This window comes from Ammospiza nelsoni, chromosome 1 (assembly GCF_027579445.1).
Source record: "Ammospiza nelsoni isolate bAmmNel1 chromosome 1, bAmmNel1.pri, whole genome shotgun sequence".
In the NCBI taxonomy this organism is placed as follows: domain Eukaryota; kingdom Metazoa; phylum Chordata; class Aves; order Passeriformes; family Passerellidae; genus Ammospiza; species Ammospiza nelsoni.
In genome coordinates this window covers 67710330-67733859 of record NC_080633.1, presented here as the reverse complement: position 1 = coordinate 67733859, position 23530 = coordinate 67710330, and the positions used below count along the sequence as shown (strand labels likewise).

The 23530-nt window shown below is 38.4% G+C and overlaps 1 protein-coding gene across 2 annotated transcripts; it reads right to left on the bottom strand.

Annotated features, from left to right (window-relative positions):
- Positions 1-5280: 5280 nt before the first annotated feature.
- EEF1E1 (eukaryotic translation elongation factor 1 epsilon 1) lies at positions 5281-23390 on the bottom strand. 2 transcript variants are annotated; one of them, XM_059474125.1, is made up of 4 exons: positions 23259-23390; positions 21029-21229; positions 13882-13977; positions 5281-5917 (listed from the first exon to the last, which is right to left on the bottom strand). In XM_059474125.1, the coding sequence occupies exons 1-4, from the start codon at positions 23388-23390 to the stop codon at positions 5777-5779; spliced, it is 570 nt and encodes a 189-aa protein (XP_059330108.1). In that variant the 3' UTR covers positions 5281-5776. The 2 variants fall into 2 exon arrangements, with proteins under 2 accessions (XP_059330108.1, XP_059330117.1); XM_059474134.1 differs by having other exon boundaries at positions 23234-23352.
- Between the last annotated feature and the right edge of the window lie 140 nt (positions 23391-23530).

Genomic DNA, 23530 nt, shown 5'->3' with positions numbered 1-23530 from the left:
TGGCTGGAAGTTTGCGGGCTGCGATGCCAATGCTGGCCAAAGCAGGCCCCGGGCTGCGCTCTTTGGAGCAGTGCCTTGTCACATTAGCCGGGCGGCCGCTGCGTTTGATGCTCAACCTGGACAGACAGGCCTGCCAGGCAGAAACTGCTCAGGCAGATGATGCTGGGGAGGACAAAAATTATCCAGCGCAAGACTGAGAGGACAGATGACACCCAGCAGGAACAGCAAGCCAAATCTGCAGAATCCACAATGCAGCTGGCTAGCCCGGGGCTACCTGCCTCTTTGAAGAGGAATAGACATCACCTACGAGCTGTCAAATTAGATCACCAGCCTGAAAATGCTGAAAGAGATTTAGTTCTTCCAACAGAGAAGGGAAAGTTTAATGAATTAAAATCTTCCTAAAGGGGCCAAGGTAGTGTGGGAGGGGAAAGGGGAATCCTTCAGATGCAGCAACAATGAAAAATTAATCACCTCCTGCCTGCCTGCAGAGTGAGAGATGGGATGCGTGGTGTTCTGTGGCAGCCACGCTGGCTGTAGTCACTACCAGCATGGAAAATAAAGGCCACGCCTGCAGGAACGTGCACAGAGCAGCAACAAGTAATGCTTGCTACAAAATCGATCCCCCTTTCCAAATCTGTGATATGTTTATGTTGCCCTGGAGCTGGGCTCTGAGGTACCGTACATCTCACATTCAAGACATGAAGCGGTGGGATACAAAGGCCCAGTCTGAATCTGAAAACTCTGCAAAGCAAGAGGTGCACGGTGGCATTTCCCCTTAATTTCCTTTGCAATATAATTCCAGCACAAAGAAAATGTGTGCAATCAAAGTCAATTTTGATAAATAGAAAAAAAAATATTAAGATTACCAACTGAGTAAGCATGTGCTCAGGTGTATGGTGAATATGAAACCTGGCATCTCCATCAGGGACAGCAGTAGCATGAGCCAATTATAGATGCAAAGAAGAAATACTGCTCTTAGGGGGAAAATATTAAATGTAGCAATCCATTAAGCAGCTGCATCACTGCAATTGCACTTTGAAGTTAAAGACTGTGAAACGCACCAAAGATTAAAAGAGGTGATAAGATTAAAAACCAAAAGGGGAAAAAAATCAAATAGGCCTACTGATCCCTCTTTCTAGCAAAAAAAACCAAAAAAACCCAAAAAAACCCAAAAAAACAAACAAAAAAGATAGAAAAAAATTACATACTAGGTTCTGTATATACATACAATTGTAAAATCAATTTGTGGCCATACCAAGCAAATCTACTTAAAAAATCTATTCCCGACTTCAACATTCATGTAGCAGACAGACCATAAATCACCTACAGAGATGCAAACAAGATGCTAGCAGATCAGAAAGATTATGAACACAGACTTCTGAATAGAAGAGCTTACACTGGATTTCTTAATAATGATTTTATAGTTCTATCTATTCTTTTATTTTCATCTCTCTCAGCTAATCGCTTTCTAAGTACTTTGTCCTCTTCCAAATCAACATCTGTCTTTTGATCATCTATTGTTTTTTTAACCAAGCAGAAAATAAAAGACAGCTAAGTTCTACTACTCTTTCATCTGTAATGTTATTTGGGTGTATTTCACAGACCAAACCACTTCTAAGACACATTTTCATTTAAAATAATGAATATAAATTAATGTCTTATTTGAATTGCAAAGTACATCTACATTAAACCTTACTTAAAGTGTCTCAGCTCCCTGCAAGTAACCCAGAATCCACACTGACACTGAAGGGTCCATATTAATCTTCCATCAGCTATAATTGAAATTAATGTGTGTGTATGCATGTGAGAGTGAAACAAAGTGAAGTTATAGAATTATTTTATCCAGATATTCCAAATCTGTAACACCTATTGGGAGGTCTAAGGTGCACCTCCCCTTAAAAATCAGTTCCCCGTTTCAAGGCCTATGTGCTTCCAAAGATTCAGCCAGTAGCATGAAATTCCTGAGAGAAGGTCTACTTTAGTTTACAAATGTTTTGAAGAGGGCTGGATAGACCATAGAGAAGGAATACAAGATGGAAAAGATTAAAAATATGTGAAAATATCACCTCTTGCAGGCAAAGGTGTTTGCTAGGAGATTGGTAAAAGTTACACTTTCTACACAAAGAATCTTGGGAAATTCAATAGGTGCAAACCTATTCACAGCAAGTACTTACTGTGAGTGGGGGGAAAGGTAACAAAAGTGGCTGGATTGGACTCTTTCAAGTGTGAACCAGAAGTTATATCTTCTAACTAATTTTCTGTGTGAAACACCGGGATACCAGCCTGGAAAGTAAAGCACTCATGACCGGGAACAGGACAGAAAGCATGTTACACATTTAAGCTATCATAAATAATTTCTTTAGTTTTGTTGCTCAAAAGCCTTCACTTTGGTTCAATTTGAATGGTCAGATCTTCTTAGTCCCCAGGTCTAAACTGGAACTATTTTTTGTTTGTTCAGTGTAATCTTCCCAAAATTCTCATTCCTGCTCAGTCTTTCCTAATCCTGTATTAAACCTGGATTTTTCTATAAATTACTCTTGCCCAGTTACAAGTCTTAGAGCAAGAAACACCCCTAGAGACTTCAGAAGTCAAACTGAACCCTAACTTAAAAGTGAAGTTACAAACACAAAGACAACTAAAAATTATCAGAACATTTCTAACATATCTCATGCTATACTCGAACACCTGTTTCAACCTGGTTGGTCTACAAGCAGTCATCTTGGCATCAAGGGAAAATGACAAAGGGCTAAGTGCAGGATTTCTCTGAACACTTACAATTATCATATTTATTTCAATGTTGAATTCTTCTGTTGCTGAAAGGTTGTCATGCAGCACTATCTCACCATATGGCAACACACTCAAGTCCCAGGGGCACATACTTATAAGACCATAAGATGTCAGGCCCCTTGAATAAATTAGAACAATTATGCAAAATAATAATACTGCAATGATGAGATACATTAACAAACGAAAGTGGTGCTGTTCATGAAATGCTGTGAAAATAAATTCCACACATCACTGTGGTCATCATCATCATCAAAATGCAAAGCAACAAAAGTAAAACATCACAGTGCCCTTCAGCAACTGGAGTTACAAGAACGGAGAAAGGGGTTGCAAGGGAGCAAAGTCTCTTTTACTAATGTTCAGTGAAAGTATAATAAAATATTACAGAAAGAGGAAGTAGCTTTAAAAGCAGCTGAACATTTACCCATGCAAACCCTTTACACAGACCATCAATGTTAATTTCAGAGCTCCCACTACACATCTCTTTTAAAATTATGAAGCCTAGTTGTAATATATATAGCTCATACAGTCTCAGACCAACTCAAATAGAATTGTGTGATTTTTCAGAAGTTTTCTTACAGATTTATTTGTCCTTGATCAAAAGGCATTAGATAGAAAGGGGGAGAGGCGACAAAAATCAATACCATCTGGTTTTCCCAGTCATCTCTCTAAAGGCAAAGTCTCAACTCATCCTTCTTTGCTTTTAACCCTCTATCCCCTAAAGTTCCTCTAAGCAGGGGAAAGAAAATTGAATTGTGCTCAAGTTACTATATGATAATTAACAAATGCCTTTTAGATAGTAGGGAGTTAAATACTACTAATCCACTTCTAAACATTTGATCTTTCTACTAGGTGAACTTTTTTTTAACATTTCAGCAGCAAGTAACACTTTTGTTCTACACCAGAGAAAATAAAACTGGCACAAGAGGCTAGGGGATACTGCAGCAGTAGCATGTATCCAGCCTGAGAAATCCCAATACTTGCAAACAGCAGCTGTTTGGGATTTAAAAAAAATATGACATTTTGTAGCATCATCTCTACAACAACCTAACTGAAAAGATGACAGTATTGTTCCCAGCAACATTTAGCTCTGGCTCAATTTCAGCATTCTCAGCTGTAATGTAAGCTATTTTCATGGTTGAAGGTTTGCATATTCACTTTAAAGAACTTAAATCATTCTCACTTGCAAAAGCATTGATAAAAACAATAAATCTGTAAGATGAACGTGAAACTTTCCTAACTAAATGCACTGATGATTCACACCTATGCACCCACTCTAAAAAAGAAAATGGTTCACTACAGCAGAATTTAGTAGAAATGCAGGTATTTTTATAAGTATTACCATCACTTGCTGCCATACACGACAGAAAAAGCAAACTCACTTGAATAAATGCTACTAGGTAACAAATTTTTGAATAAATTGGATATTAAAGGTACAAGTAATAACAGTAAACACCTGAAGAGCTCAGGCAGTTGAAAATGAAAAGCTTTGAGAAAGAAGTTTCTCACATATATTTGTACTAAAGCCCACTCCACAACTCTTGAACAGATGAGAAGATTTCAGAGAGATTTTTGTAAGGACATCAGGTGAGCTTCTAAATAGCAAGGAACAAGAGTTAACTAGAAGTGGAGAATCAAGTCCCCCCGAAATGGTGAGAAATTGTTGAAAGTTTTGCCCTTTAAGTAATTTGGTGTGCCTGTAAACCTTCAGTAAAAGAATTAAGAATAAAATTATGTATATCTACAGAAAACATATATTAGAGCATGGAATTTTCCATACTATGCTTATCCTTCCAAGTTTCTTCTGTCCATTTATGTGTCAGGATATATTTTAATTACCTCATCTCATTATATTTTTCTAAGGCCTTTTAACATTTAAAATGCTCAAACATCTATCCAAGATAGCTTTTTTTATATTTACTGGGTGAGAGGCTTCTAATGAGCACATAAAACAAAAGAATGTACAAATGAAGATGTCTGCTAAGCATTGCTGAAGAAACCAATGCAGAAGTTCATTTGTCAATTAAAATATCAAAGTATTTTTGTATTTCTTTTGTGTCTTAAAAAAAATGTTATCTGAATTGTGCAGAAGGTAATTAACCAATTTAAGTTAGCACTTTTATACTTTTTACAAATAAAAATCAGAGGACCACATTTTACAGTAAAATGACCTACCCAAATGTGTGACTCAACAACAGTGCAGTTGGTTTTAAAGCCCATTTTAAACATTGGTAATGAACTTGATAGAGCAGCAAATTATCTTGAGGGTTTTGGTTGTTTTTGTTTCAGGGTAGGAAAAGTGCATCTGTACTTGCGTAAAAAATGAAATGAGGCACATGCAAAATCTTTAAGGACACTTAACTTTGCTACCCAGTTTGAAAGGAAATGCTTCCACAGTCAAAACAGTACACCACAAAATGAAGCAGGAAGTGAACTAACCTTTTGAAATCTTCTTCACTGAAGAAAAACTAAAAAGTTCCACAGCCAAATTCAGACTACAGTTTTAAAATAATTTATTCGGTCACATAAATACTTTGTAACATTTGCATGTTCCCTTTTTCACATCCTTGGCACACAATATAGCTCTTGTACAAAACTAGTGTAAACATCCATGGAAAATGAAAGGAAAGCTGGTTGACATACATAAACATTCAATAAATAGCAAAAGGAGTGAATAATTGATGGTAAAGATCATGTAATTTCACTTGAATGTTTAATTAAAAGAACCTTAATTTTTTTTAAAAATAGTGAATTAAAACTCCATTTCCCCACCTTTTTACCATTTTTGCATTTAATCAGATACACAATAACAATTCTTTAGTTCAAATTCTTGAATGAACAACAGCAATTCAATGCGGTTGCATGACTTGAGGCATTGACAGTTTCGGTTCACATACAGAAGGTTACAAAACAGTATTTGCAGGTTAGTGGCTTTGGACAGCACAACTTCTGAACTCCCTCACCTCATTCCAACACAACATTAAGATTTGCCTTAATGAGCATTAGTGTATAATCTGTTCTTGATAAAGACGACGTCAGACAGATGCTGTCGGACACCTGGGTAATGCTGGATGTGGTTGAACCAACGGGACACGTTAAGGTATTTCTCCTTTTCTTGCACTGTGAGATCCACCTACATGGGGAATAAATACAAGGCACCAGTAACACCAGGCACTGCATCATTAGAGTCATAACATGTGGTAAGGCAGAATAAAACTGGATCATTTTACAAACGATTTAAACTCAAGTAACTTGTTACACTCCAGCAGTGTTGTATCCTAATTTCACACAGTAAAACTCAAACCCATAATATGTATGGAAATTTAATCTACTCGAAGAAACAGACCTGGAAGTGGAATACAGTTGCATTACAGAGGGGGGGGGGAAAGCTTGCATGAATTTAAAGCATCTCTCTATTCATGGAGTCAGGATACAGTACAGGACAGTGCAGGGAAGAGTTCCACAACATGCACAACCCTTTCATGTTAATTTAGCAGACAGTCTTGTCTCACAGGCAAAGTGACTACTTCATGTTTCAAAGTGTATTTTAAGTACAGGAGTAAGCTTTTTCCAGGCAATTTCAGACTGGATAGGATAATTGGAAGTTGTTTTGTATGACTACTGCTCAAAATAGAATAGTTACTAAGAATCAGCATAATTTAACTGCTCAGATCTGCTAGCTTTCATTATTAAGATAGCAATGGCATTATTCAAATAACAACAGTAAAACAAACTGGAAACCTGCCCATACTTCATAAAAATATTTAAAGTACTATCACACAGAACAGCTTCAAGATCAATCAGGGAGAAGTCTCTATCACACTATTGCAACAGCTCCTTGACACAGGACATGTGGTTAAGATTAATGCAGAGCTTCAAGCCTATCCTTAATCAGAAGACTGGCTTAGGTAAAGTTATCTACAGTTTCAGATCCAAATTCTACCTTTAAAAGTCTTTCAAATTTAGGTCAGCAGCACCCTCAAAGCTTTACTACAAAGTCTGTTATTACTTCAGAGTCTTTCAAGCCAGCTGTAAAACTATTCCCACCCTGTATCACCTGCATTACTATTCTTGATTAGCAATTTTATGTCTTCTCATTTCTCTGTCATCAAGGTGGCTTATCAGTTTAGACCATAATCTCTTTTCTCACATTAACATACTACAACTGAATTACAAATGGGGCAGTCCTCAAAACAGACTATAAAACCTGCCTCAGGAACAAAATGTGATGCTCACATCAGCTCCCCTATCCCATCTCACCAAAACTGAAACCAATCAGTGCAGGATTCACCTCACTTCATTTTCAGCTAGCCAATTAACCATCAAGCTTAATTTAAATCTTGACAATGCCGGCAGTCAACAAAAAAGGGCACATCTGCACAAGACAGTTTTACCAGAAAAATCACAGAATCACAGAAGTTCAAGACTGGAAGAGACCTATAAGATCATCAAGTCCAGTCGATGTTCTAACTGTTCAACTAGATCATGGCAGCAAGTGCCACATCCAGTCTTTTTTTGAATTCTTCAAGGGATGATGACTCCACCACCTCACTGGGTAAATGATTCCAGTATCTGACCACTCTTTCTGTGAAATATTTCCTTCTTAATTCTAACTTACATCTCGCTTGACGCAACTTGAGACTGTGTCCTCTTGTTCTATCTGTTATCGCCCGGAGAAAGAGGCTGACCCCCAGCTCACCACAGCCACCCTTCAGGAAGTTGTAGAGAGTGATGAGGTCACCCCTGAGTCTCCTTTTCTCCAGGCTGAACAACCCCAGCTCCCTCAGTCGCTCTTCATATGGCTTGTGTTCCAAGCCCCTTATTAGTCTCGTTGCCCTCCTCTGGACACGCTCAAGTAACTCGATGTCCCTCCTAAAGTGAGGGGCCCAGAACTGGATACAGTACTCCAGGTGAGGCCTCACCAGTGCTGAGTACAGGGGAAGAATGACCTCTCTGCTCCTGCTGGCCACTCCATTTCTGATACTGGCCAGGATGGCATTGGCCCTCTTGGCTACCTGGGCACACTGCTGGCTCATATTTAATCGACTGTCAACCAGCACCCCCAGGTCCCTTTCCACCTGGGCACTATCCAGCCATTCTGTCCCCAGCTTATATCGGTGCAGGGGGTTATTGTGGCCGAAGTGCAGTACTCGGCACTTGGACTTATTGAACTTCATCCCGTTTGATTCTGCCCATGCGTCTAACCTTTCCAAATCTCTCTGGAGAGCCCTACACCCCTCTAACAGATCTACACTCTTTCCCAATTTAGTGTCATCAGCGAATTTACTAATAAAAGACTCTAAGCCCTCATCCATATCGTCAATAAAAATGTTGAACAATAATGATCTAGACATGCCTAATATTTTTCATGTTTAGATTTCTAAAGCTAATCAAGGTTAATCTTCCTCAAAAGCTAAACAGATGGTGTATTCCTTACGCTTTGCTCTACAAACACTAGATTTTATGGATGCTGCAGGTTCACTGAAAATTTGGTTTTGGGCACAAGACAGTTGGAAACAAATCTGTTTCAATGAACTTTGGATCACAGAAAGAGCTAAACATGCTCATTTACAGATATTGAGGTGTATGAGTAAAAAGCTGCTCTTTAAACCCTCGTCTTGTATTTCACCTTGTGACATACTGCACTTTTGATTTCAGGAGTTTCCTATCAGATTTGCTGCTTCTCCTTGCTGTTCTCTCACACAGCCCAGCACTTGGCTTAGAACTGGGAAGCTTTGAACATGTATCAGCAAAAAGACTGTAAGGATATATACTAGAACCAGTGGAAAAATACTGAGGGAGAAGAATTTCAAGGAGTTGCAGAAGGGAATTCTAAACCAATGGAACACAGCATTAAAGCTCAATGGGGAGTTAGGAGCATAGTAACTGTGGCAGTAACCAAAAGGCAGGGATCTTGCAGCTGCCCCTAAACCCAAGTAGCTGCTCTTCCTAAGGAACGTACCTGCCAGAATACAAGCACAGCACTACAGATGTATTTCTTTCTGCAATTTTGTACTGTTATGAACCTCAGTTCAGGCGTATGAGAAAATCTGCTCTTCTTGCTGCTGGCATGGAAATGCAAACATTGTTCCTACAGTTGTATAGTCTGATAGAAATGCTCAGAAAAACCATAAAAATCAGCCACATATTTTTGCAGATCTAGAAATATAAGAGAGTTATTGGTAATTAATCAAGTAAATAGCACTAACCAGAACAGCCCTAACAAAGGGGGGAAAAAGTCTAGAATTTTTAAAGACATTACAAATTACAATTGGAAGCTATGGTAATATAATACTTTCACAAACTGCCTGAGTTTCTCCAAGTGCAGTATATTCAGGACAAAAAAAAAGCAGTACCATTTAGGGAAAGATGCTTTTGATCACCTGCAGTGCATTATAATTAATGGTAGCTGGATGCTGATGCTTGATATGAAGCTGGGGGACCATTTACAAAGTAACATAGTGCGTGAAAAGAACAATGTGTGTGCTTTAAGGCAACCTAAAACTACTGGTAGTGACGAAAGGTATTTAATAATGAGCAAATACTAAAATACTGAAACTTGAAATTCCCTGAGTTTACAGTAACCTTTTTTGAAGCCTTTACTGGATGAGCACCTGGTTATGGAAAGGCTGAGCTAAATTTTATATTTTGCAGCAGATATAGTATTTCCTTCCCATCATCTTTCATTGGTAATTCTCGATCTTCACATTTCTCCAATGTAAATCAAAAATATAAGTCTGGAAAACTAGTCCTCTTCCGTTCTGTTAGCATAGTGAAAAAACATCTGAAGGGCAAAACAGCTATGCTAATAGTAAGACCCCTTTTTGTACTCTAGGCACAACAAGCGAGATATTTTTACTTATTTACATAATGTACTCTTATCAGTGAAATATATTAAAAAGCACTTTGTGGCATGCTCTACTTTTTACTCTGAACATAACTCTTAGGTTAATTGTTTAGAGATCACTTCCATGGCATTTTTTACAACATTTTGTTAGATGGGTATTTTCTGTTCTTCCTCATTAAATTAGATAATTCCCCCAAGTTAAGAAAGGCTGCTGTTCTGCTGTTAAAATAATTATTTGCTATTAAAGCAATTATTTTAATAGCAAAGAAGCAGACACTTAATTTGACAGACTTTTTTTTCTTTCATGTGATGAAAAAAAAAAGTCTTTTTCTTCCACCACAAAGCTCACTGAGGGGCACCAAGGTGGTTATCATACAATGCAACTTTAAGAGTTTCTGAAAGAGCTAAAAATACACAAGCTTTAATTATATTTTCTTTCTATAGCATTGGGGATGCAGGCATAAAGCACCATTCCACAACCTGCAGGTCATGGAAAATCTAAAAATACCTCCCTACATGTGAACCTCTTCAGCACCAAGACAAGGATAGATACTATCTGACTTTTTAAATTTAACCTTTAGACAGGGGAGAAAGACAAAATAATCCAACATCTGGATGGTATATTTCATGACATACATGTACTTTCTCATAGTTCGGCCTAATTTTCTGCTGTTAAAGGAATAAGCTCAAAATCACATATTTTTTTTAAGTTAAAACTGCTTCTTTTGCAATTCAGTTGAAGAACCATTTTTAGCATCATTGCTTAGAAGAAAAGCCTGTTACCTCAGTACTATAATAAGCAGCATATCAGTGAATCTCAACAAAAAGTCATGGCAGTCTGTTTATTACAGGAAATGTTCCTTATGGGAAAAATAGCTCCAAAATAAACTACTATTGTAGTTTCTTATAGTTATTTATAACTCCTTGAAATTCTTCTCCCTCAGTCTCATTACAGTTCAATATTAGTGGTTCTGACTCAAGGACAACTGCTTAGTTTGTTCTGTGCTTGATCATATTTGGTTTGACACCAAAATTTTGACTGAGGCATCTTCCATTTGCAGATATAAACTTCACCCATAAGTAATTTTCCAGACCTTTTTAAAAAAATTTCAAGTCAGACATATAGATTTGAGAGCATTTCCTTGGTTCTGACAAAATTTTTGAAGTATAAAAGCAGTTCAATCATCATATTGACTATTTTTCTTTAAATAAACTGGACTTGTGCTGGTCAAAAACATTTAAGAATGAAGACATCTGGAAACTTTCAAAGAAATAATTTTAAAAATCTGCCAGATTAGTAAACAAGTTCATTACCACAGGAGAAATTTAATGCTAACTGATTGCCTAAGCTAACCTCAAGCAATGCTTCTAAATTCAAGTTTTTGCTGCAATCTATGCTTTAACCTAGTAGAATTTTATTGTCCACATTTATCCACATATGTATTTCTGGAATTGAAGTGTCCATAAGACAACAATATTAATGCTACATACACAGACACATCAATTACATATGACAATGCAGATCACATTGATTGAAAAGGAAGTATCAAGCATTATATTTTTTTCATGTTTTGACCTATATTATGATGCACAACAGCATGTACTATTTAGTTCCTACCTTATTACTATGAGTGTGTACTTCTAATTAAAAGACCCAAACAGATTCTGTGTGCAAGAACCCTGAAACACTGCCTGTGAATCTGATTCTCACTGATTGAAAAAATAATTTTTTCCCCACAATATGGATTTTTAAACACATTGCACTACTATGTTTATTAGGATAACTAGAAGGGACAGGGAGAATGAAAGGCAGGCACACAGCAGCAGAATTAAGGATTGCTGCTGTTCAGTAAACAAACTGTCAGGTCAAATGGATGAGCCTGGACAGTGAAGAACCAGACTCCAGAACCCCTCCTGGATAAAGGGAAGGGCAAAATGAAGATGGGAGGGGGGAATGAATACAACAATGCATAATCCATACTCAGAGAAACCAAGACACCACAGGTGAAGAACTGAGCTACAGGAGTGGTTGGTCTTAAAAACTTTTCCAACGAAATGTGCATCAAAAGGGTTTTAAAGTTTTTCTACTTGGCTTATTCAGGATGGCCATGGTATGCCAGAAGTATTTACCATTAGTGATAGTATCCTATCACTAATGTCTGTGTTAGCATGTAGTTTTTAGCCTATCAAAAGCAGAGATTAACCTCTAAGGTACTACCAGTGATGTTTTTAGATCAAATTTCTAGGTAACTTGATGGACAGCAAGATCTGTGGGTTTGCCCTATGCCCCATGTCTCCCATTTCTACCTCCTTTCTTAAAGCATCATAGGAAACACGTATTGATATTTTGCACAAGGCTTAGCTGAAGCAGTGGGGGATATGACAGCCTCCTTCTCTGAACCACTTCAAATGAGGAGATACAGCAGCTTTCCCTGATTCTCCCATTAAGCTTAGGGCAGAGCAGCAGCTCTGGACATACTCTCTTCTGGTTACAAGAAAAATAAAAATAATTAAAAGACATAAAAAAAAACAACACAAGACTCTAGAGTTCAAGATTCTGCTTCTATCTCTATATGTTTATCAATTCTGAAACCTTCAAATTACATGTAATTCCTAGTTAGTGGCTTCTAGATTTGCATATTTATTTAGAACAGTCACCCTGTTACTAGCCCTTTATACCTTTCTGATTCAGAAAATTACCTTCGATGAAATCAAACATTTCAGAAACAGATGCTGTACTATAAACTTGTCCCAAGTAGTGTCTGGATGGTTGCAGGCACACAGGAGCATCAAGTCATTTGTTTTTACCATCTGTTCTATTTCCCAAAGCAATAACTTGTATCTTTTCATCTTGATTAGGTGGTCTACTCTAGAGCAAACTCTAAATTTAAAATACGCTTGGATTTTCCCTTGCCAAGTTTTTTTTTTTAAAGACTCATTTGAACTTGTACTCTCTTACAGAATATACAATCATATTTTTAGAAAATACTTATAGTCTTTTTTATGTCTGCACATCATATGTGAAAGGTAACCCATTCTGACTCTGTAATCAACACATCTATCTTACTGCTTAAGATATTTTACAAGGTAAATATGATTTAAAAGAATTAATTCTATGCGACTTATTCTAGCAGGTTTTCAAAAACCTTTTGAAATGAAGCTTTCCTCTCCTCTGCTTGACACTTATTTGAACTTTTACTCCTGGACAGTCAAGATACAGATACATAAGTTTCCTTTCATTTCTGGTAGAATTTCACTACTTGATTGCCCCTCCCCTCTGCTTCCATTTTGAAATGTATTCTTCGACACTTCTCCCAGAGCTCTGCTATTAATTGTATAAAAGTAACCATTCACCCAGTTGATTGAATTCAATTCTCAGACATACATGCATTTGTCAGAGGCATCTTGTTCTAATTATCCTCACTCCCCCCCTCAATTTTCTAATGTAAAACTGACTGATTTCATCTTTTCCCAAGAATTAAGAAGACCTTTTTATGCGAGTCCTTTGGTTTCTTTCCACTCCAGAGAATGACAATGGCTCATTTACAAACACATTCCAGCTACCAAAATGCAAATAGCTTCTACTGCTTTAAATTTGCACTTGGGGTTCAGAACCGAAGGTGTATGAATTTTTAAGCACTTCATAGTAGCCTGAGTGGATTACAAATAATCTGAGCATCTTTCCCTTAGAAAAAATTTATTGTTGGCATGGGTTTTTTTTTTTTTCATTTTCCTCTTAAGCACCAGCTCCCTGTGTTATTTTCATATTATGTACCTTATCAAGTCTTATCACTTAAGTCTGGAAACACAAATGACCATTTGTTATGTCTCAAACTTTTTTATATGCATTAAAGAGCTTAATTTACATGCATTTGTATTTCTCTAATACTAATGAAGTTAATACTTTCCGTTCTGGCACATCCTTTCAGCTTCATTTATCTATTTGCCCATGTACTTCTGTGACTGCAGTTCAGTGATGTTTCAAACTTGAAAAGGCAAGAGTCCTTAATCATAGAAACACAGGGACAGGTATCATCCTTGCTATATTTTGCAGAGGAAACTAAAGCATTCTGACACTACATGTCTTTTGACAGATACACAGCTAAATATTAAAGAATAAAATGAAAAACCTAGGAACAAGTTTTATCTTCCTCTGTTCTGTTAGTTAACTTCTACAACAATAAAATGCCCTTCAGACAAATAACAATTATGATAGTCGCACATATAAAAATGATGCAAATAATGCTTACCATGATATGATGCAATCCATAATACATCAAAATGTCTGCTAAGGTAAAAATGTTTCCTGCAAGGTAGACTTTATCTTCAAGGTGCATGTTAAGATCCTAAAAAGGAAAAAGTCATTACACTGCTGTAGTATTGACTTTGTGAAATGATATATGAAGGCAGCTGTTAAAATTAATAGAAATTTCCTCTGGAGACCATGCATATAAAATAAACATCAGTTTTAAGTTATCCTTACTCAGCAAATAAAATAAACAATAAAAGAAAAAAAATCTAGAAAGTAAGTGATAATAAAATAAAATATCAATCTTTGACAGTGAGAATTAGGTAAAATTTAAATGCTGGTCTCTAAACAAAGTAGTTTATACATAGTGAAATTTTTGTAAATGCAATTGATTTTAAGCTGACTCCACTGAAATTCTTTTAAGTCTGTCTTTTCTTGGCTTCAAATGACTGCAATTCAAAAATTAGGAGAGCTGCGTATTTATCATGAGTGCAAATTCAAATGTTTAACATTTGATTAATAGAAAATGCAGTCCTATGACAAAAGGACAGCACACTGTTCTCCCAGCAGCAGCAATGCCTGCCCTCCAGGATTCCATGCAGCTGGTCAGCAAGGCTCTGGAGCACCAAACGTCTAAGAACCAGGGAAGCACACAGGAACAGTGGGGTGGGAAACAAGGTGTTTCAAGCTTGATGCTGGTAACTTGATACCAATCAGCTGCTATCACTTGACACCTGCTTTTATTAATGTTGAAATTACTGCTAACAATTCTTTGTGACTGATATTGTCAATTCAGCTGTTGTCCAAGTCTCTCAGAAGAGAAAATTTCAGCATTTTAAGACCATCTCTCAACTGTTCCAGATCAGAAGCCATCAGGGTGGGTAGTAGGTGGTTTCTGTTCAGGTTCAGTAAATAATTATTTCAAATGTCTATTAACAGAAAGACTCATTTTCATGGCTTTTTGTATGCAGCCATTCTCTACCAAAAACCAAGAGACTGACAGGCTCACTGTTGCTCAAGTTTATCATTCTGAGGACACAGGCACCACACAGCAGCTCTACCTCTCTTACCTGTCCTTCCTCTTCTCCAATTCTTACCTAATTGTCATCCAATTCATACACCTTTTGCCCCCCCACCCTTTTCTCTAAAGAACTGTAACAATAAAATTATCTACTTTAACCTGCATAAGCCAGGTTAAAGTAGATTTGGTTTTACAATATTATTTTCAGACATCTACAGAAACAGTTTCCCAGCTTTCCCTTGGATTTGAAAACTCCCCTCATCAGAGGGAAAAAAAAAGAAGGACACAACATGTGCTTAAGCCACTCCCTTCCCCTGCCCTAGAAACAGGTAAGCAGCTTAAACATAACTAACATTTTCAAAAACGTTAATTTTTCAGTCTCAATTACAGCAAATTGCATTTTCAGACATTTTATTGAAAAAACAAGTCTTGGGCAAGGAGAAAGGGGTTAATACTTAGTGAACAATTAAAAAATTTTATTTGGCCTTCAGCATGTTGCACTTTTTTTGGTTACATAATTTTACTGATAGAGGGATTTCCTATAATGCATATATAGAAAATAAACCAAGATCAAAACACAAAACTAGAATGCTGAGACTTTAAGACATCTAACCTTGCATTTGCTTTTGACAAGTTTGACTCCATTAAGCTACCTTACTATTCTTTGATAACCTCTTCATGACAGGACTCCTGTACTTCTGTAATATCTGAACATCCCCATGTCTGCTTTGATTTCTTTTATTAGAGCAAATCAGGAAAGCATATTAACCCCTGCATAGTTAAAATTCTGTAAGGTCAACTGCCCCTGGCTATGTAGCTTCTTTTCTTTAGACTGGTTTACTGCTTTGTGCATGTTAGCGGGGGCTCAAATTACCTCAAACATGTAACTACAGTTCTGTGGCATTTCCTACAATGCAACACAAAGGAAAATCCATCTTAAGAAGAAAAAACTTGCAGGGAGAAAAATACCCCCAAAACTAAAGATCTGCTTTACTAGAAAAAAAAAACAAAAACCACAAACTTGTCTGTTTTGAAACGAATTCTCTGACCAGCATTTTTCATTTCAATTAACCAGAAATTCCACATGCATTATAATGAAAACTAACACAGCTGAAATTATATTTCCTCCCCTCCTTCTCTCTTCTTCTTAGCTTAGGCTATGGAATCAGGATTTTTTAAAGGAAAAAGCTCATTATCTTTGAAGGTATCATCACCATAGTTATATACCTGCTGAAAATTTTGGATTTCTGCATCAAAGAAATTACAGCATGCTAATTCTGAGTTTTATATTGCATATGTACACTCAAAACAGTCATCAATAAAAAAAAACTAAAACTTTAAAGGCAAGGTAAGCCATTATAGCGTGAACAATTATTTATTCTGGTTCATCAAATTTTATGAAGTCAGTTAACTGAGCAAATTAAATTTGACAAAAATGGTTTAGTCTTGTATAAATTAGCATTAGTTTACAATTCTGTTTTTGAACATGTATTTCTCTCCCCTAAAATACATACAGATATTTTGATTTCATTCTGCAACACCATATTTTTTTCTGAAACACCATATTTTTTTCATGTGCATTAAGCACATCTAGTTAATCTTGCTGCATGGGTTGTGCTTCCCATGGATGATTATATTACTGGCTAATAGCCAAATGTGCTAAAATTCCTGAAAGTCAAGTTTGCTCAAGTGACCACTGTAATTAAGTGAAATATTGTTCCAGTCCTGGAGAGATTAATGAAAATATGAACACAAAACTCTATAGAGCTTCTATCACATGCAGAAAATTCAAGTCTGCTGGCTGTCATCTGAATAATTTGTCTTTAATGTACCGAACGCCACTACTTAAATGAATTCCATATATACAAACCCAGGATTAAAAGACTGAGATAGTCCTGGAAGTTGCTTGTAACTATATAAACTTACTGTTGCATTCCCTCAGGAAACTCTCAAATTTCAGACATACTTAAGGCACAGCTGCATCACAATGCATTAACATACACTGAACAACTGCAGCAATTCAAACACCATTTTGAGGAAGAGAAAAGCAGCAGAAAGAGTTGTTGCATTATTTATGGACTAACTGATGTATTTCCATTTGCTTGTGCTATGGGAAAAAAAAATCCAATTTACAGCCTGTATCTAGCAACAGCTCAACGCATCCCATCCAGAGCACACTCCTGAGCACCCCCAGCCTTGCTTACTGCCTGTTAAATATGCAATCCAATGGCCCCTAATCCATTTAATCTGCTCAGGCCCCTGAATCCCTGCCAGTCACTGCCAGTTGTGACAGCGGCTCAGATAAGGAACAGTGGCCTCTTAGGACAACTCAGGAGCTTCCAATGGACCTAATCACACTCTGATTTTGTTCTGGATATTCTGCCCACAACACCCTGCTGGTGTACGTGCTCCCCGTACACACAGACATCCTGTCCTTTCAGTCAGCAAGATTCCCGAGGTCATTTATGCCCTAAATGCTTTTATGTCTCTCACACCATGCAAAGACAAAAAGCTGAGCACTCCCAAATGTTTCAGGAAAGCCCCTGACAATGCAGAACACAAGAAAGGGTTTCTGCAGCCACATCCAAGAAAAGCAGAACTACACTTTTGATACATAGACATATTTTTAATTCTCATGCATGACTCTTCTCTCTAACTGGCAAACCGAGCTAAACCTGGTCTGGAAGAATATTATATTACTGAGTTTCCTGTAAAAGAAAAAAAATAATCAACAAATGTTGCTGCAATAATAAAAATTCAATCTTTAAACCTGTAAGTGTGCAAAAAAACCCCAGTGTACAGAGCTGTGGATTAATGCTATGAACAGAGCATGGATTAACCTGCTTTTGCACCTGTGGAAACAGTAATTTTTCAAACAAGCACATTAAACAGAAATTACAGCTCTCTTATTCAGATTTAGATTTGGATTTCATTATTACAGCAGGCAGCACAGGAGACTGGGATAAAGCTAATTGAAATCATGGAATATTGTTCTGTATGAGACACTGGAAGTAGTACACAGAGACCCTTAGTTATTATCCTTCACAGAACAGAAGTTTCTACATTTATGTGGATGCTTTTATATGAATTTAACAAGCTACCAGTTATTTGTCAGAGGTTTCTGAAGATGGAGTATGAGGGGGGAAGAATCCTCAGGTATAAAATACATAAAATTGATGAAGCAGAGACATTAAAATCTCCTGAATAGAATTCACTAACACCTAAGTAGACATTTGATGGCACAAAGAAACAGAAAAAACACTGCTTATCCTGCATGACAACTCAGAAATTTTCAGATTTTTTTTTCCTTATGCCGCTTAATTTACCACTAACTAAATATCAAAGAAAAAAAAGATTATACTCCTTCACCCTGTGGAAAAGGAAGTTAATATAATGCACTGTGTATTATGCTATCACTGCTATTGACATTCATCATTCCTATGGATCTGCTGAGGAACAGATTTGGAGCAAAAGTACTGCTCCCAGTTATTTTGTCAAGTACAGAAGCACAAATCAAAATTAGACAAAACTCAACAAGCCCTTTATTGGTGCATTCTGAACATTGTGGCCTTTGCTCTGGATGAATTTAAAAACCCTGGTTGAGATGGTCTGTTTCACCATAATTTTCCTGCCAAGTAACAGCTTTAGGCAACACATCAGTAAGAACAATTTAACAACCTATTTTCGCAAAGCAAACAGAAAATCCTTCCTGTTCAAATTAACAAACACGAAACCAGTTATTTACTGACATTTTGTAGAAGCACATCAGTTAAGGGTTAAATAGAGGCAGCCTAAAGTTTATAGCAGAAGTTACTGAACTGTTTTTGGTGCAGCTTATTATAAATTGTGGCTCTAGGCTGCAACCGTCCCAAGGCTGCCATTGTGTATTCCAGACACGTTGTAAAACTACAGCCTCAGACTTCCCTCCCTATTTTAGTTCTTCTTTTTTTTCCACCCTTACTCCCTTTTGGCACAGTATACTTTAATGGTAGGCTGCCCCTTTTCTGATTAATCATGGTGGCAAGAGAACAAATTACAAAAAAAAAAAGCTCTTAATTGCTATACTATGAAATTATTAGTGCTGAAACAATTCCACAGCAGCCTTGTGTTAAAATAAATTCTGGGTATTCAACGCTTGATTAAAAAAAATCCACAGCAAAACTTTTAAATGCACTTCAAGGCAGAGATTCTCTCTAAAGTAACACTGACTGTTTCTCAGTAAGGAAATTTTGCTTTGCTTGGAAACACTTGATAAATCTACATATTTGTATTCAGCATATTGTCTTTTCTACACAACCAGTGTCACTAAGGCCAAAGATGGAAAGAGGTCCCAGCTCCAGCAGGAAACTGCCATATCACTGCATCTGGCTTTAATGCTCCGGTGCAGTTCTGCAAATACTCTTGCATGTGCTGACACTGCAAATATCATCCCTAAAACCATCCTGAGCACATAAATTTTGTTATAACAAGACAGAAAATTTGCTTTTGGTTTTTATAAAAGGCAAGAGAGGTAAATGAAAGTTAGTTATTTATTCTCATATGGTTTTCTCACACTTTGGGAGAACAGAAAGCATCACAAGTTTCAAGTTTATTCAAAGAATGGCTGAAACTCTGGGACACTTGTCATAAAAGTTTAGACAACAGGGACCTCCACAAGCCACCTCGTCATACCACAGCTAAATCTGAAGTTAAACCCTGATTAGTCAGTGCCCCTCCTTCAATGAAGTTCTCAAAATCCTAAAGGGTAGACAGTTTTCATGCTGTATCTGTAGAGTAACCACGACTGTGAAGGTTTTGATAACATTTGCACATAGAAAGTAAGAGCAGATATGTTACAAAAAGAGAAGCAATGTAAACAAACTCATGATTCATCAATGGAAGATATTCCCCAGATACAAAGAAACCAAGATAACTCAGATTATATGGGATTCAAGTGAGAGAAATGGTTTATCGTGGTTTTCACCAAGTTGGTAGGTATGCAGGCACCGTCAGCCTCAAGATCAAGAGGGCTATCAGCTCGAAGAGTAACAAAGAGCTGTTTTGTATCACTTTAAGTTGCATTTTCCTTTATTTTAAGTAACAGTGTTAATACTGCTTCAGTTTATCTTTGGTTTCTGCACACCTTGCCAGAGCCAGAAGTTATTAGGACTCTGACACCTTCAAGTAGAGTCAACCTTGCAGCTCACAAACTTCTAAACTCAGAACTCACTGGCAGCACTGATCAATGTAACTCTCTATCTAAAACATACTTTTAAAACTAGAAAAAAAAACCCTTTAAAAATCGATCAAATTTCACTGCCCTTTTATACATACTTTGAAAACAGTGCTTAACACTGTAAGGCAAATTTTCTCTTCAAGTTGTTCCCACAAAATTGCAAAAATACTTATTACCAGTTGCAAGGAGTAAGGAAAACAGAGTAAGTTTTGCTATCTGCTCCTTGTCATCTGGCTGCTCTAACAACAAGGGGGACTCACAAGATTTTCTTTTCTGCTTCTACCTGTTTAAGAGGAAGTAAGCTTCAGCCTACAATAAAAGTTTAATAACAGCAGACCAAGGACTCCACACAAAGTCACTCAATGTTAAGGACAGTTATGTAGTTGTTCCTTTATGATTTCAGTTTTCACACACAATTTTGTCCAGTATTTCCTTTTAGCATCAATATCAATGACCACAGCATCAAGTATGGCTTGTATCCCATAACTGCCACATCATTAAGAACAGCTCTTAAAGCAAACAGAGAAGTGTTATCCTGGAATACAACACCAACTTACGTATAACCAAGGGTTTATGAAGATAGTAAGAAACTGGTGCCTCACACAGGCAGCTGAACAGTCTCTAAACTGTGTGGAACACCCTTCACAATTTACAGCCATTGAGCACTGCAAGAGCTCTGCTTCATCTATGTCATAGTTTTTGCTGTTTTCCTGTTTCAGGTTGCTGGGGTATTTTTGTCAATAAAAGTGAAAAGCAGCAAGAGGAATAAAAGCCAGTACTTAGTGATACTGTCAAGCCTTAGGATTTGTTAAATTTTATTAATTAGATGCTCATACACACATTAACACTGTAATTTCCTTCAAGGTCTAGTCATTCCAAAATTCAGTGGCAAGGTAATGAAGAACTCCTCACCTTCAGAATTGTTCTGGTCTCCTCCTTGCTGGAGCCTCCATTGACCCGGGTCACCCTGTACTCCAGCCACTGCTGCACCACAGCCTTCTCCTCAGCAGTGCTCCCCAGCAGCTGCTCCTTCCTGGCCTGCCGCACCAGGTGGGCAGCGATGGTCATCAGCCCCCTCAGCCCGGGGCCATTGTTGCTTTGCAGAACAGGAACCTGAAGTGGAAACACAAGTGGAGGGCTAAACAAATAATTGAAGAAAGCAATCTCTATATGAATGGCTATTGGTTTGGGTTTTCTTTTTATGCTCCCTCAGAACTTAAAAGCATTCCTGGTAAAGGCAATGCCATCAAAACCAAGTCTGTGCTGTCCACTTTTTGCTCCTTGGGGTGTTTTATTTTCAATTCTTACAGAAGAACATGAACAAACCAGGACACCCTTAGCTCCAATTAAGCTAATTGTGCCAACATTAGGCAAAAATAGCATTGTGTGTTCTAACACTGTCAGAAATCTCATGAACTGACTTCTAACTCACTTCCCAATTCAGGACTCTGACTTTAGACTGTGAAGTCAGTAGCATCCAACTTGTCTCTGAGCAGGCAGGCTGCAGTAACCACACCTCCTGACAAGCTTATCCCTACACACTGCACCATTGCAAAAGGCCCTGAAGAGCAGCCAGGAGCTCACTGGTACCAGCAGGACAGCACAGCACACCTCCAGCTCCAGCCATGATGTCTTTGTGAGTGACAGCAGCATGTGTTCAAGCATGGGAAGGGAAACTGGACTGCCACCTCGAGAAATGAGGTGAGGGAACTGGAACTCACTGCAATGGGCTGAAGCCCATTCAGGCATTTATGACATAAAATGAAAGAAACTGATTAAACTGCAACACTCTTTCTTTTAAAGTATTTGACCACACAGAGGAGTCTGTTTATGTCCAAGTTTATTTAATCTAAGCTGAAAGTTGAAAGCATAATAATATTTTTGTATTTGTATCAAGAGTCTTCCACTACTATTAAGTTTTTTTTTTTTTCCACTGAGCATCCAGCCAGAAAAACTACACACAGACCTAGTTACTTGAATTTTTCAGCATTATGCTTTATGGTAACAGCACTAAAATACCAGCTGGGCTGGAAAATAATTAAGGCAGTTTTTGCAAGTGAAAAACACACATAGATAGTCAGGACTCCAACCATGAGCAGTCAATTAAAAAAACCCCACACACAAGACAACTGCAGAGTTTCATTTCTCAACCAACCTTCTCCAGGAGGGAGGAGCAAACAAAGGGCTCATAAATTTGTGACACTCCCAGCTCTAAATTGCATTTTTCATGCCTCAGATGCCTCTTAAACAATGGAACCTAATGTTTCCATACAAACTTTGAAGCATCAAGACATCTGTAACCATAGAATCATCAAAGTTGGAAAGGACCTTTAAGATCATACAGAAAAGCATCCACCCAGCACAGTCCCTGCAACCCTAAATCACTGAATCACCACTCAGTGCCACATCCAGACAGCTCTTAAACATCTCCAGAAATGGATACTCCACCAACTCCCTTGGCAACGCATTTCAATGCCTGATCACCACAAAAGGGAAAAACATTTTCTAATATCTAATCTGAATCTCCCCTGTCTCAGTTTAGGCCATTTCCTCTGGCCCCCACTGCAGGCACAGTAGACAGACCAACTCCCACCTCACTACAACCTCGTGTCAGGCAGGAGTACTATAAAGATTAAATATTTAAGAGCAACACGTCTCCAGTACAGACATCTTCCTATTATTAAAATACCTCCTTTTTCTTCCCACATAATTCAATCAAGATAGCACAGGTACAGAGAAAGGAAAGTGCAGAAAGAACAAGCATAAATCAAGCCGAAATCCCTTCCATGACACATGATGATCCTTCCCACAAGCAGACGGAAGGAGTTTCCAGAACCGACAGGCTCGCAGGCAGCGAGGCCCTACGGCATCCACAACATATGGTGAGGGACCGGCTGGAGGGAGCCCAGGTGAGACCCCGCTCAAGGAGACGTCGGCTGGACTGGTACCTGGGGGGCCGCAGCCACGTTCACATCGGTGTCTGTGGGGAATTGCCAGGGGGGAGGGAAGGGAAGCTCGGAGCGAAGCAGTCACTGGGGAAAGGAGACCAGAGAACGCCCGCCCTCCCACGCGCGTCGCCACCGCCACCCACTCCAGGCCCCTCCTCGCTCCCTTCACCTTCCGCTCCCCCTGGACGCCGTACTTGTTCCCGCTCGGCAGCCCCAGCAGCCGCTCCAGCAGCTCCAGTTCCTCCGCGCCCCGCACCGCTACCGCCATCTTGCGCGGCGGGACACGCGGGACTGGGAAGGAGGGCGGCAACAACCAGTCGTCCCATTGGCGGAGAGCGCCACGGCGCCGCCGGAGGAAGCGCCGCTGCCATTGGCCCGAAAGGGCCGGCCAGCCAATGAGAAGCCAGGAGAGGCTTCGCGTTTCGCCTTTCGGAGGGGGAGGGAGGAGCAGCAGGGTCACGAATGG

Excerpts from the sequence above, each read along its gene's own strand:
- EEF1E1 (XM_059474125.1), bottom strand. The coding sequence starts at position 23,390 with ATGGGACGACTGGTTGTTGCCGCCCTCCTTCCCAGTCCCGCGTGTCCC. Across the intron at positions 21,230-23,258 it reads GGGCTGCCGAGCGGGAACAA|GTTCCTGTTCTGCAAAGCAA; the intron begins GTACGGCGTCCA and ends TTTCCACTTCAG. Across the intron at positions 5,918-13,881 it reads ATGGATTGCATCATATCATG|GTGGATCTCACAGTGCAAGA; the intron begins GTAAGCATTATT and ends TTCCCCATGTAG.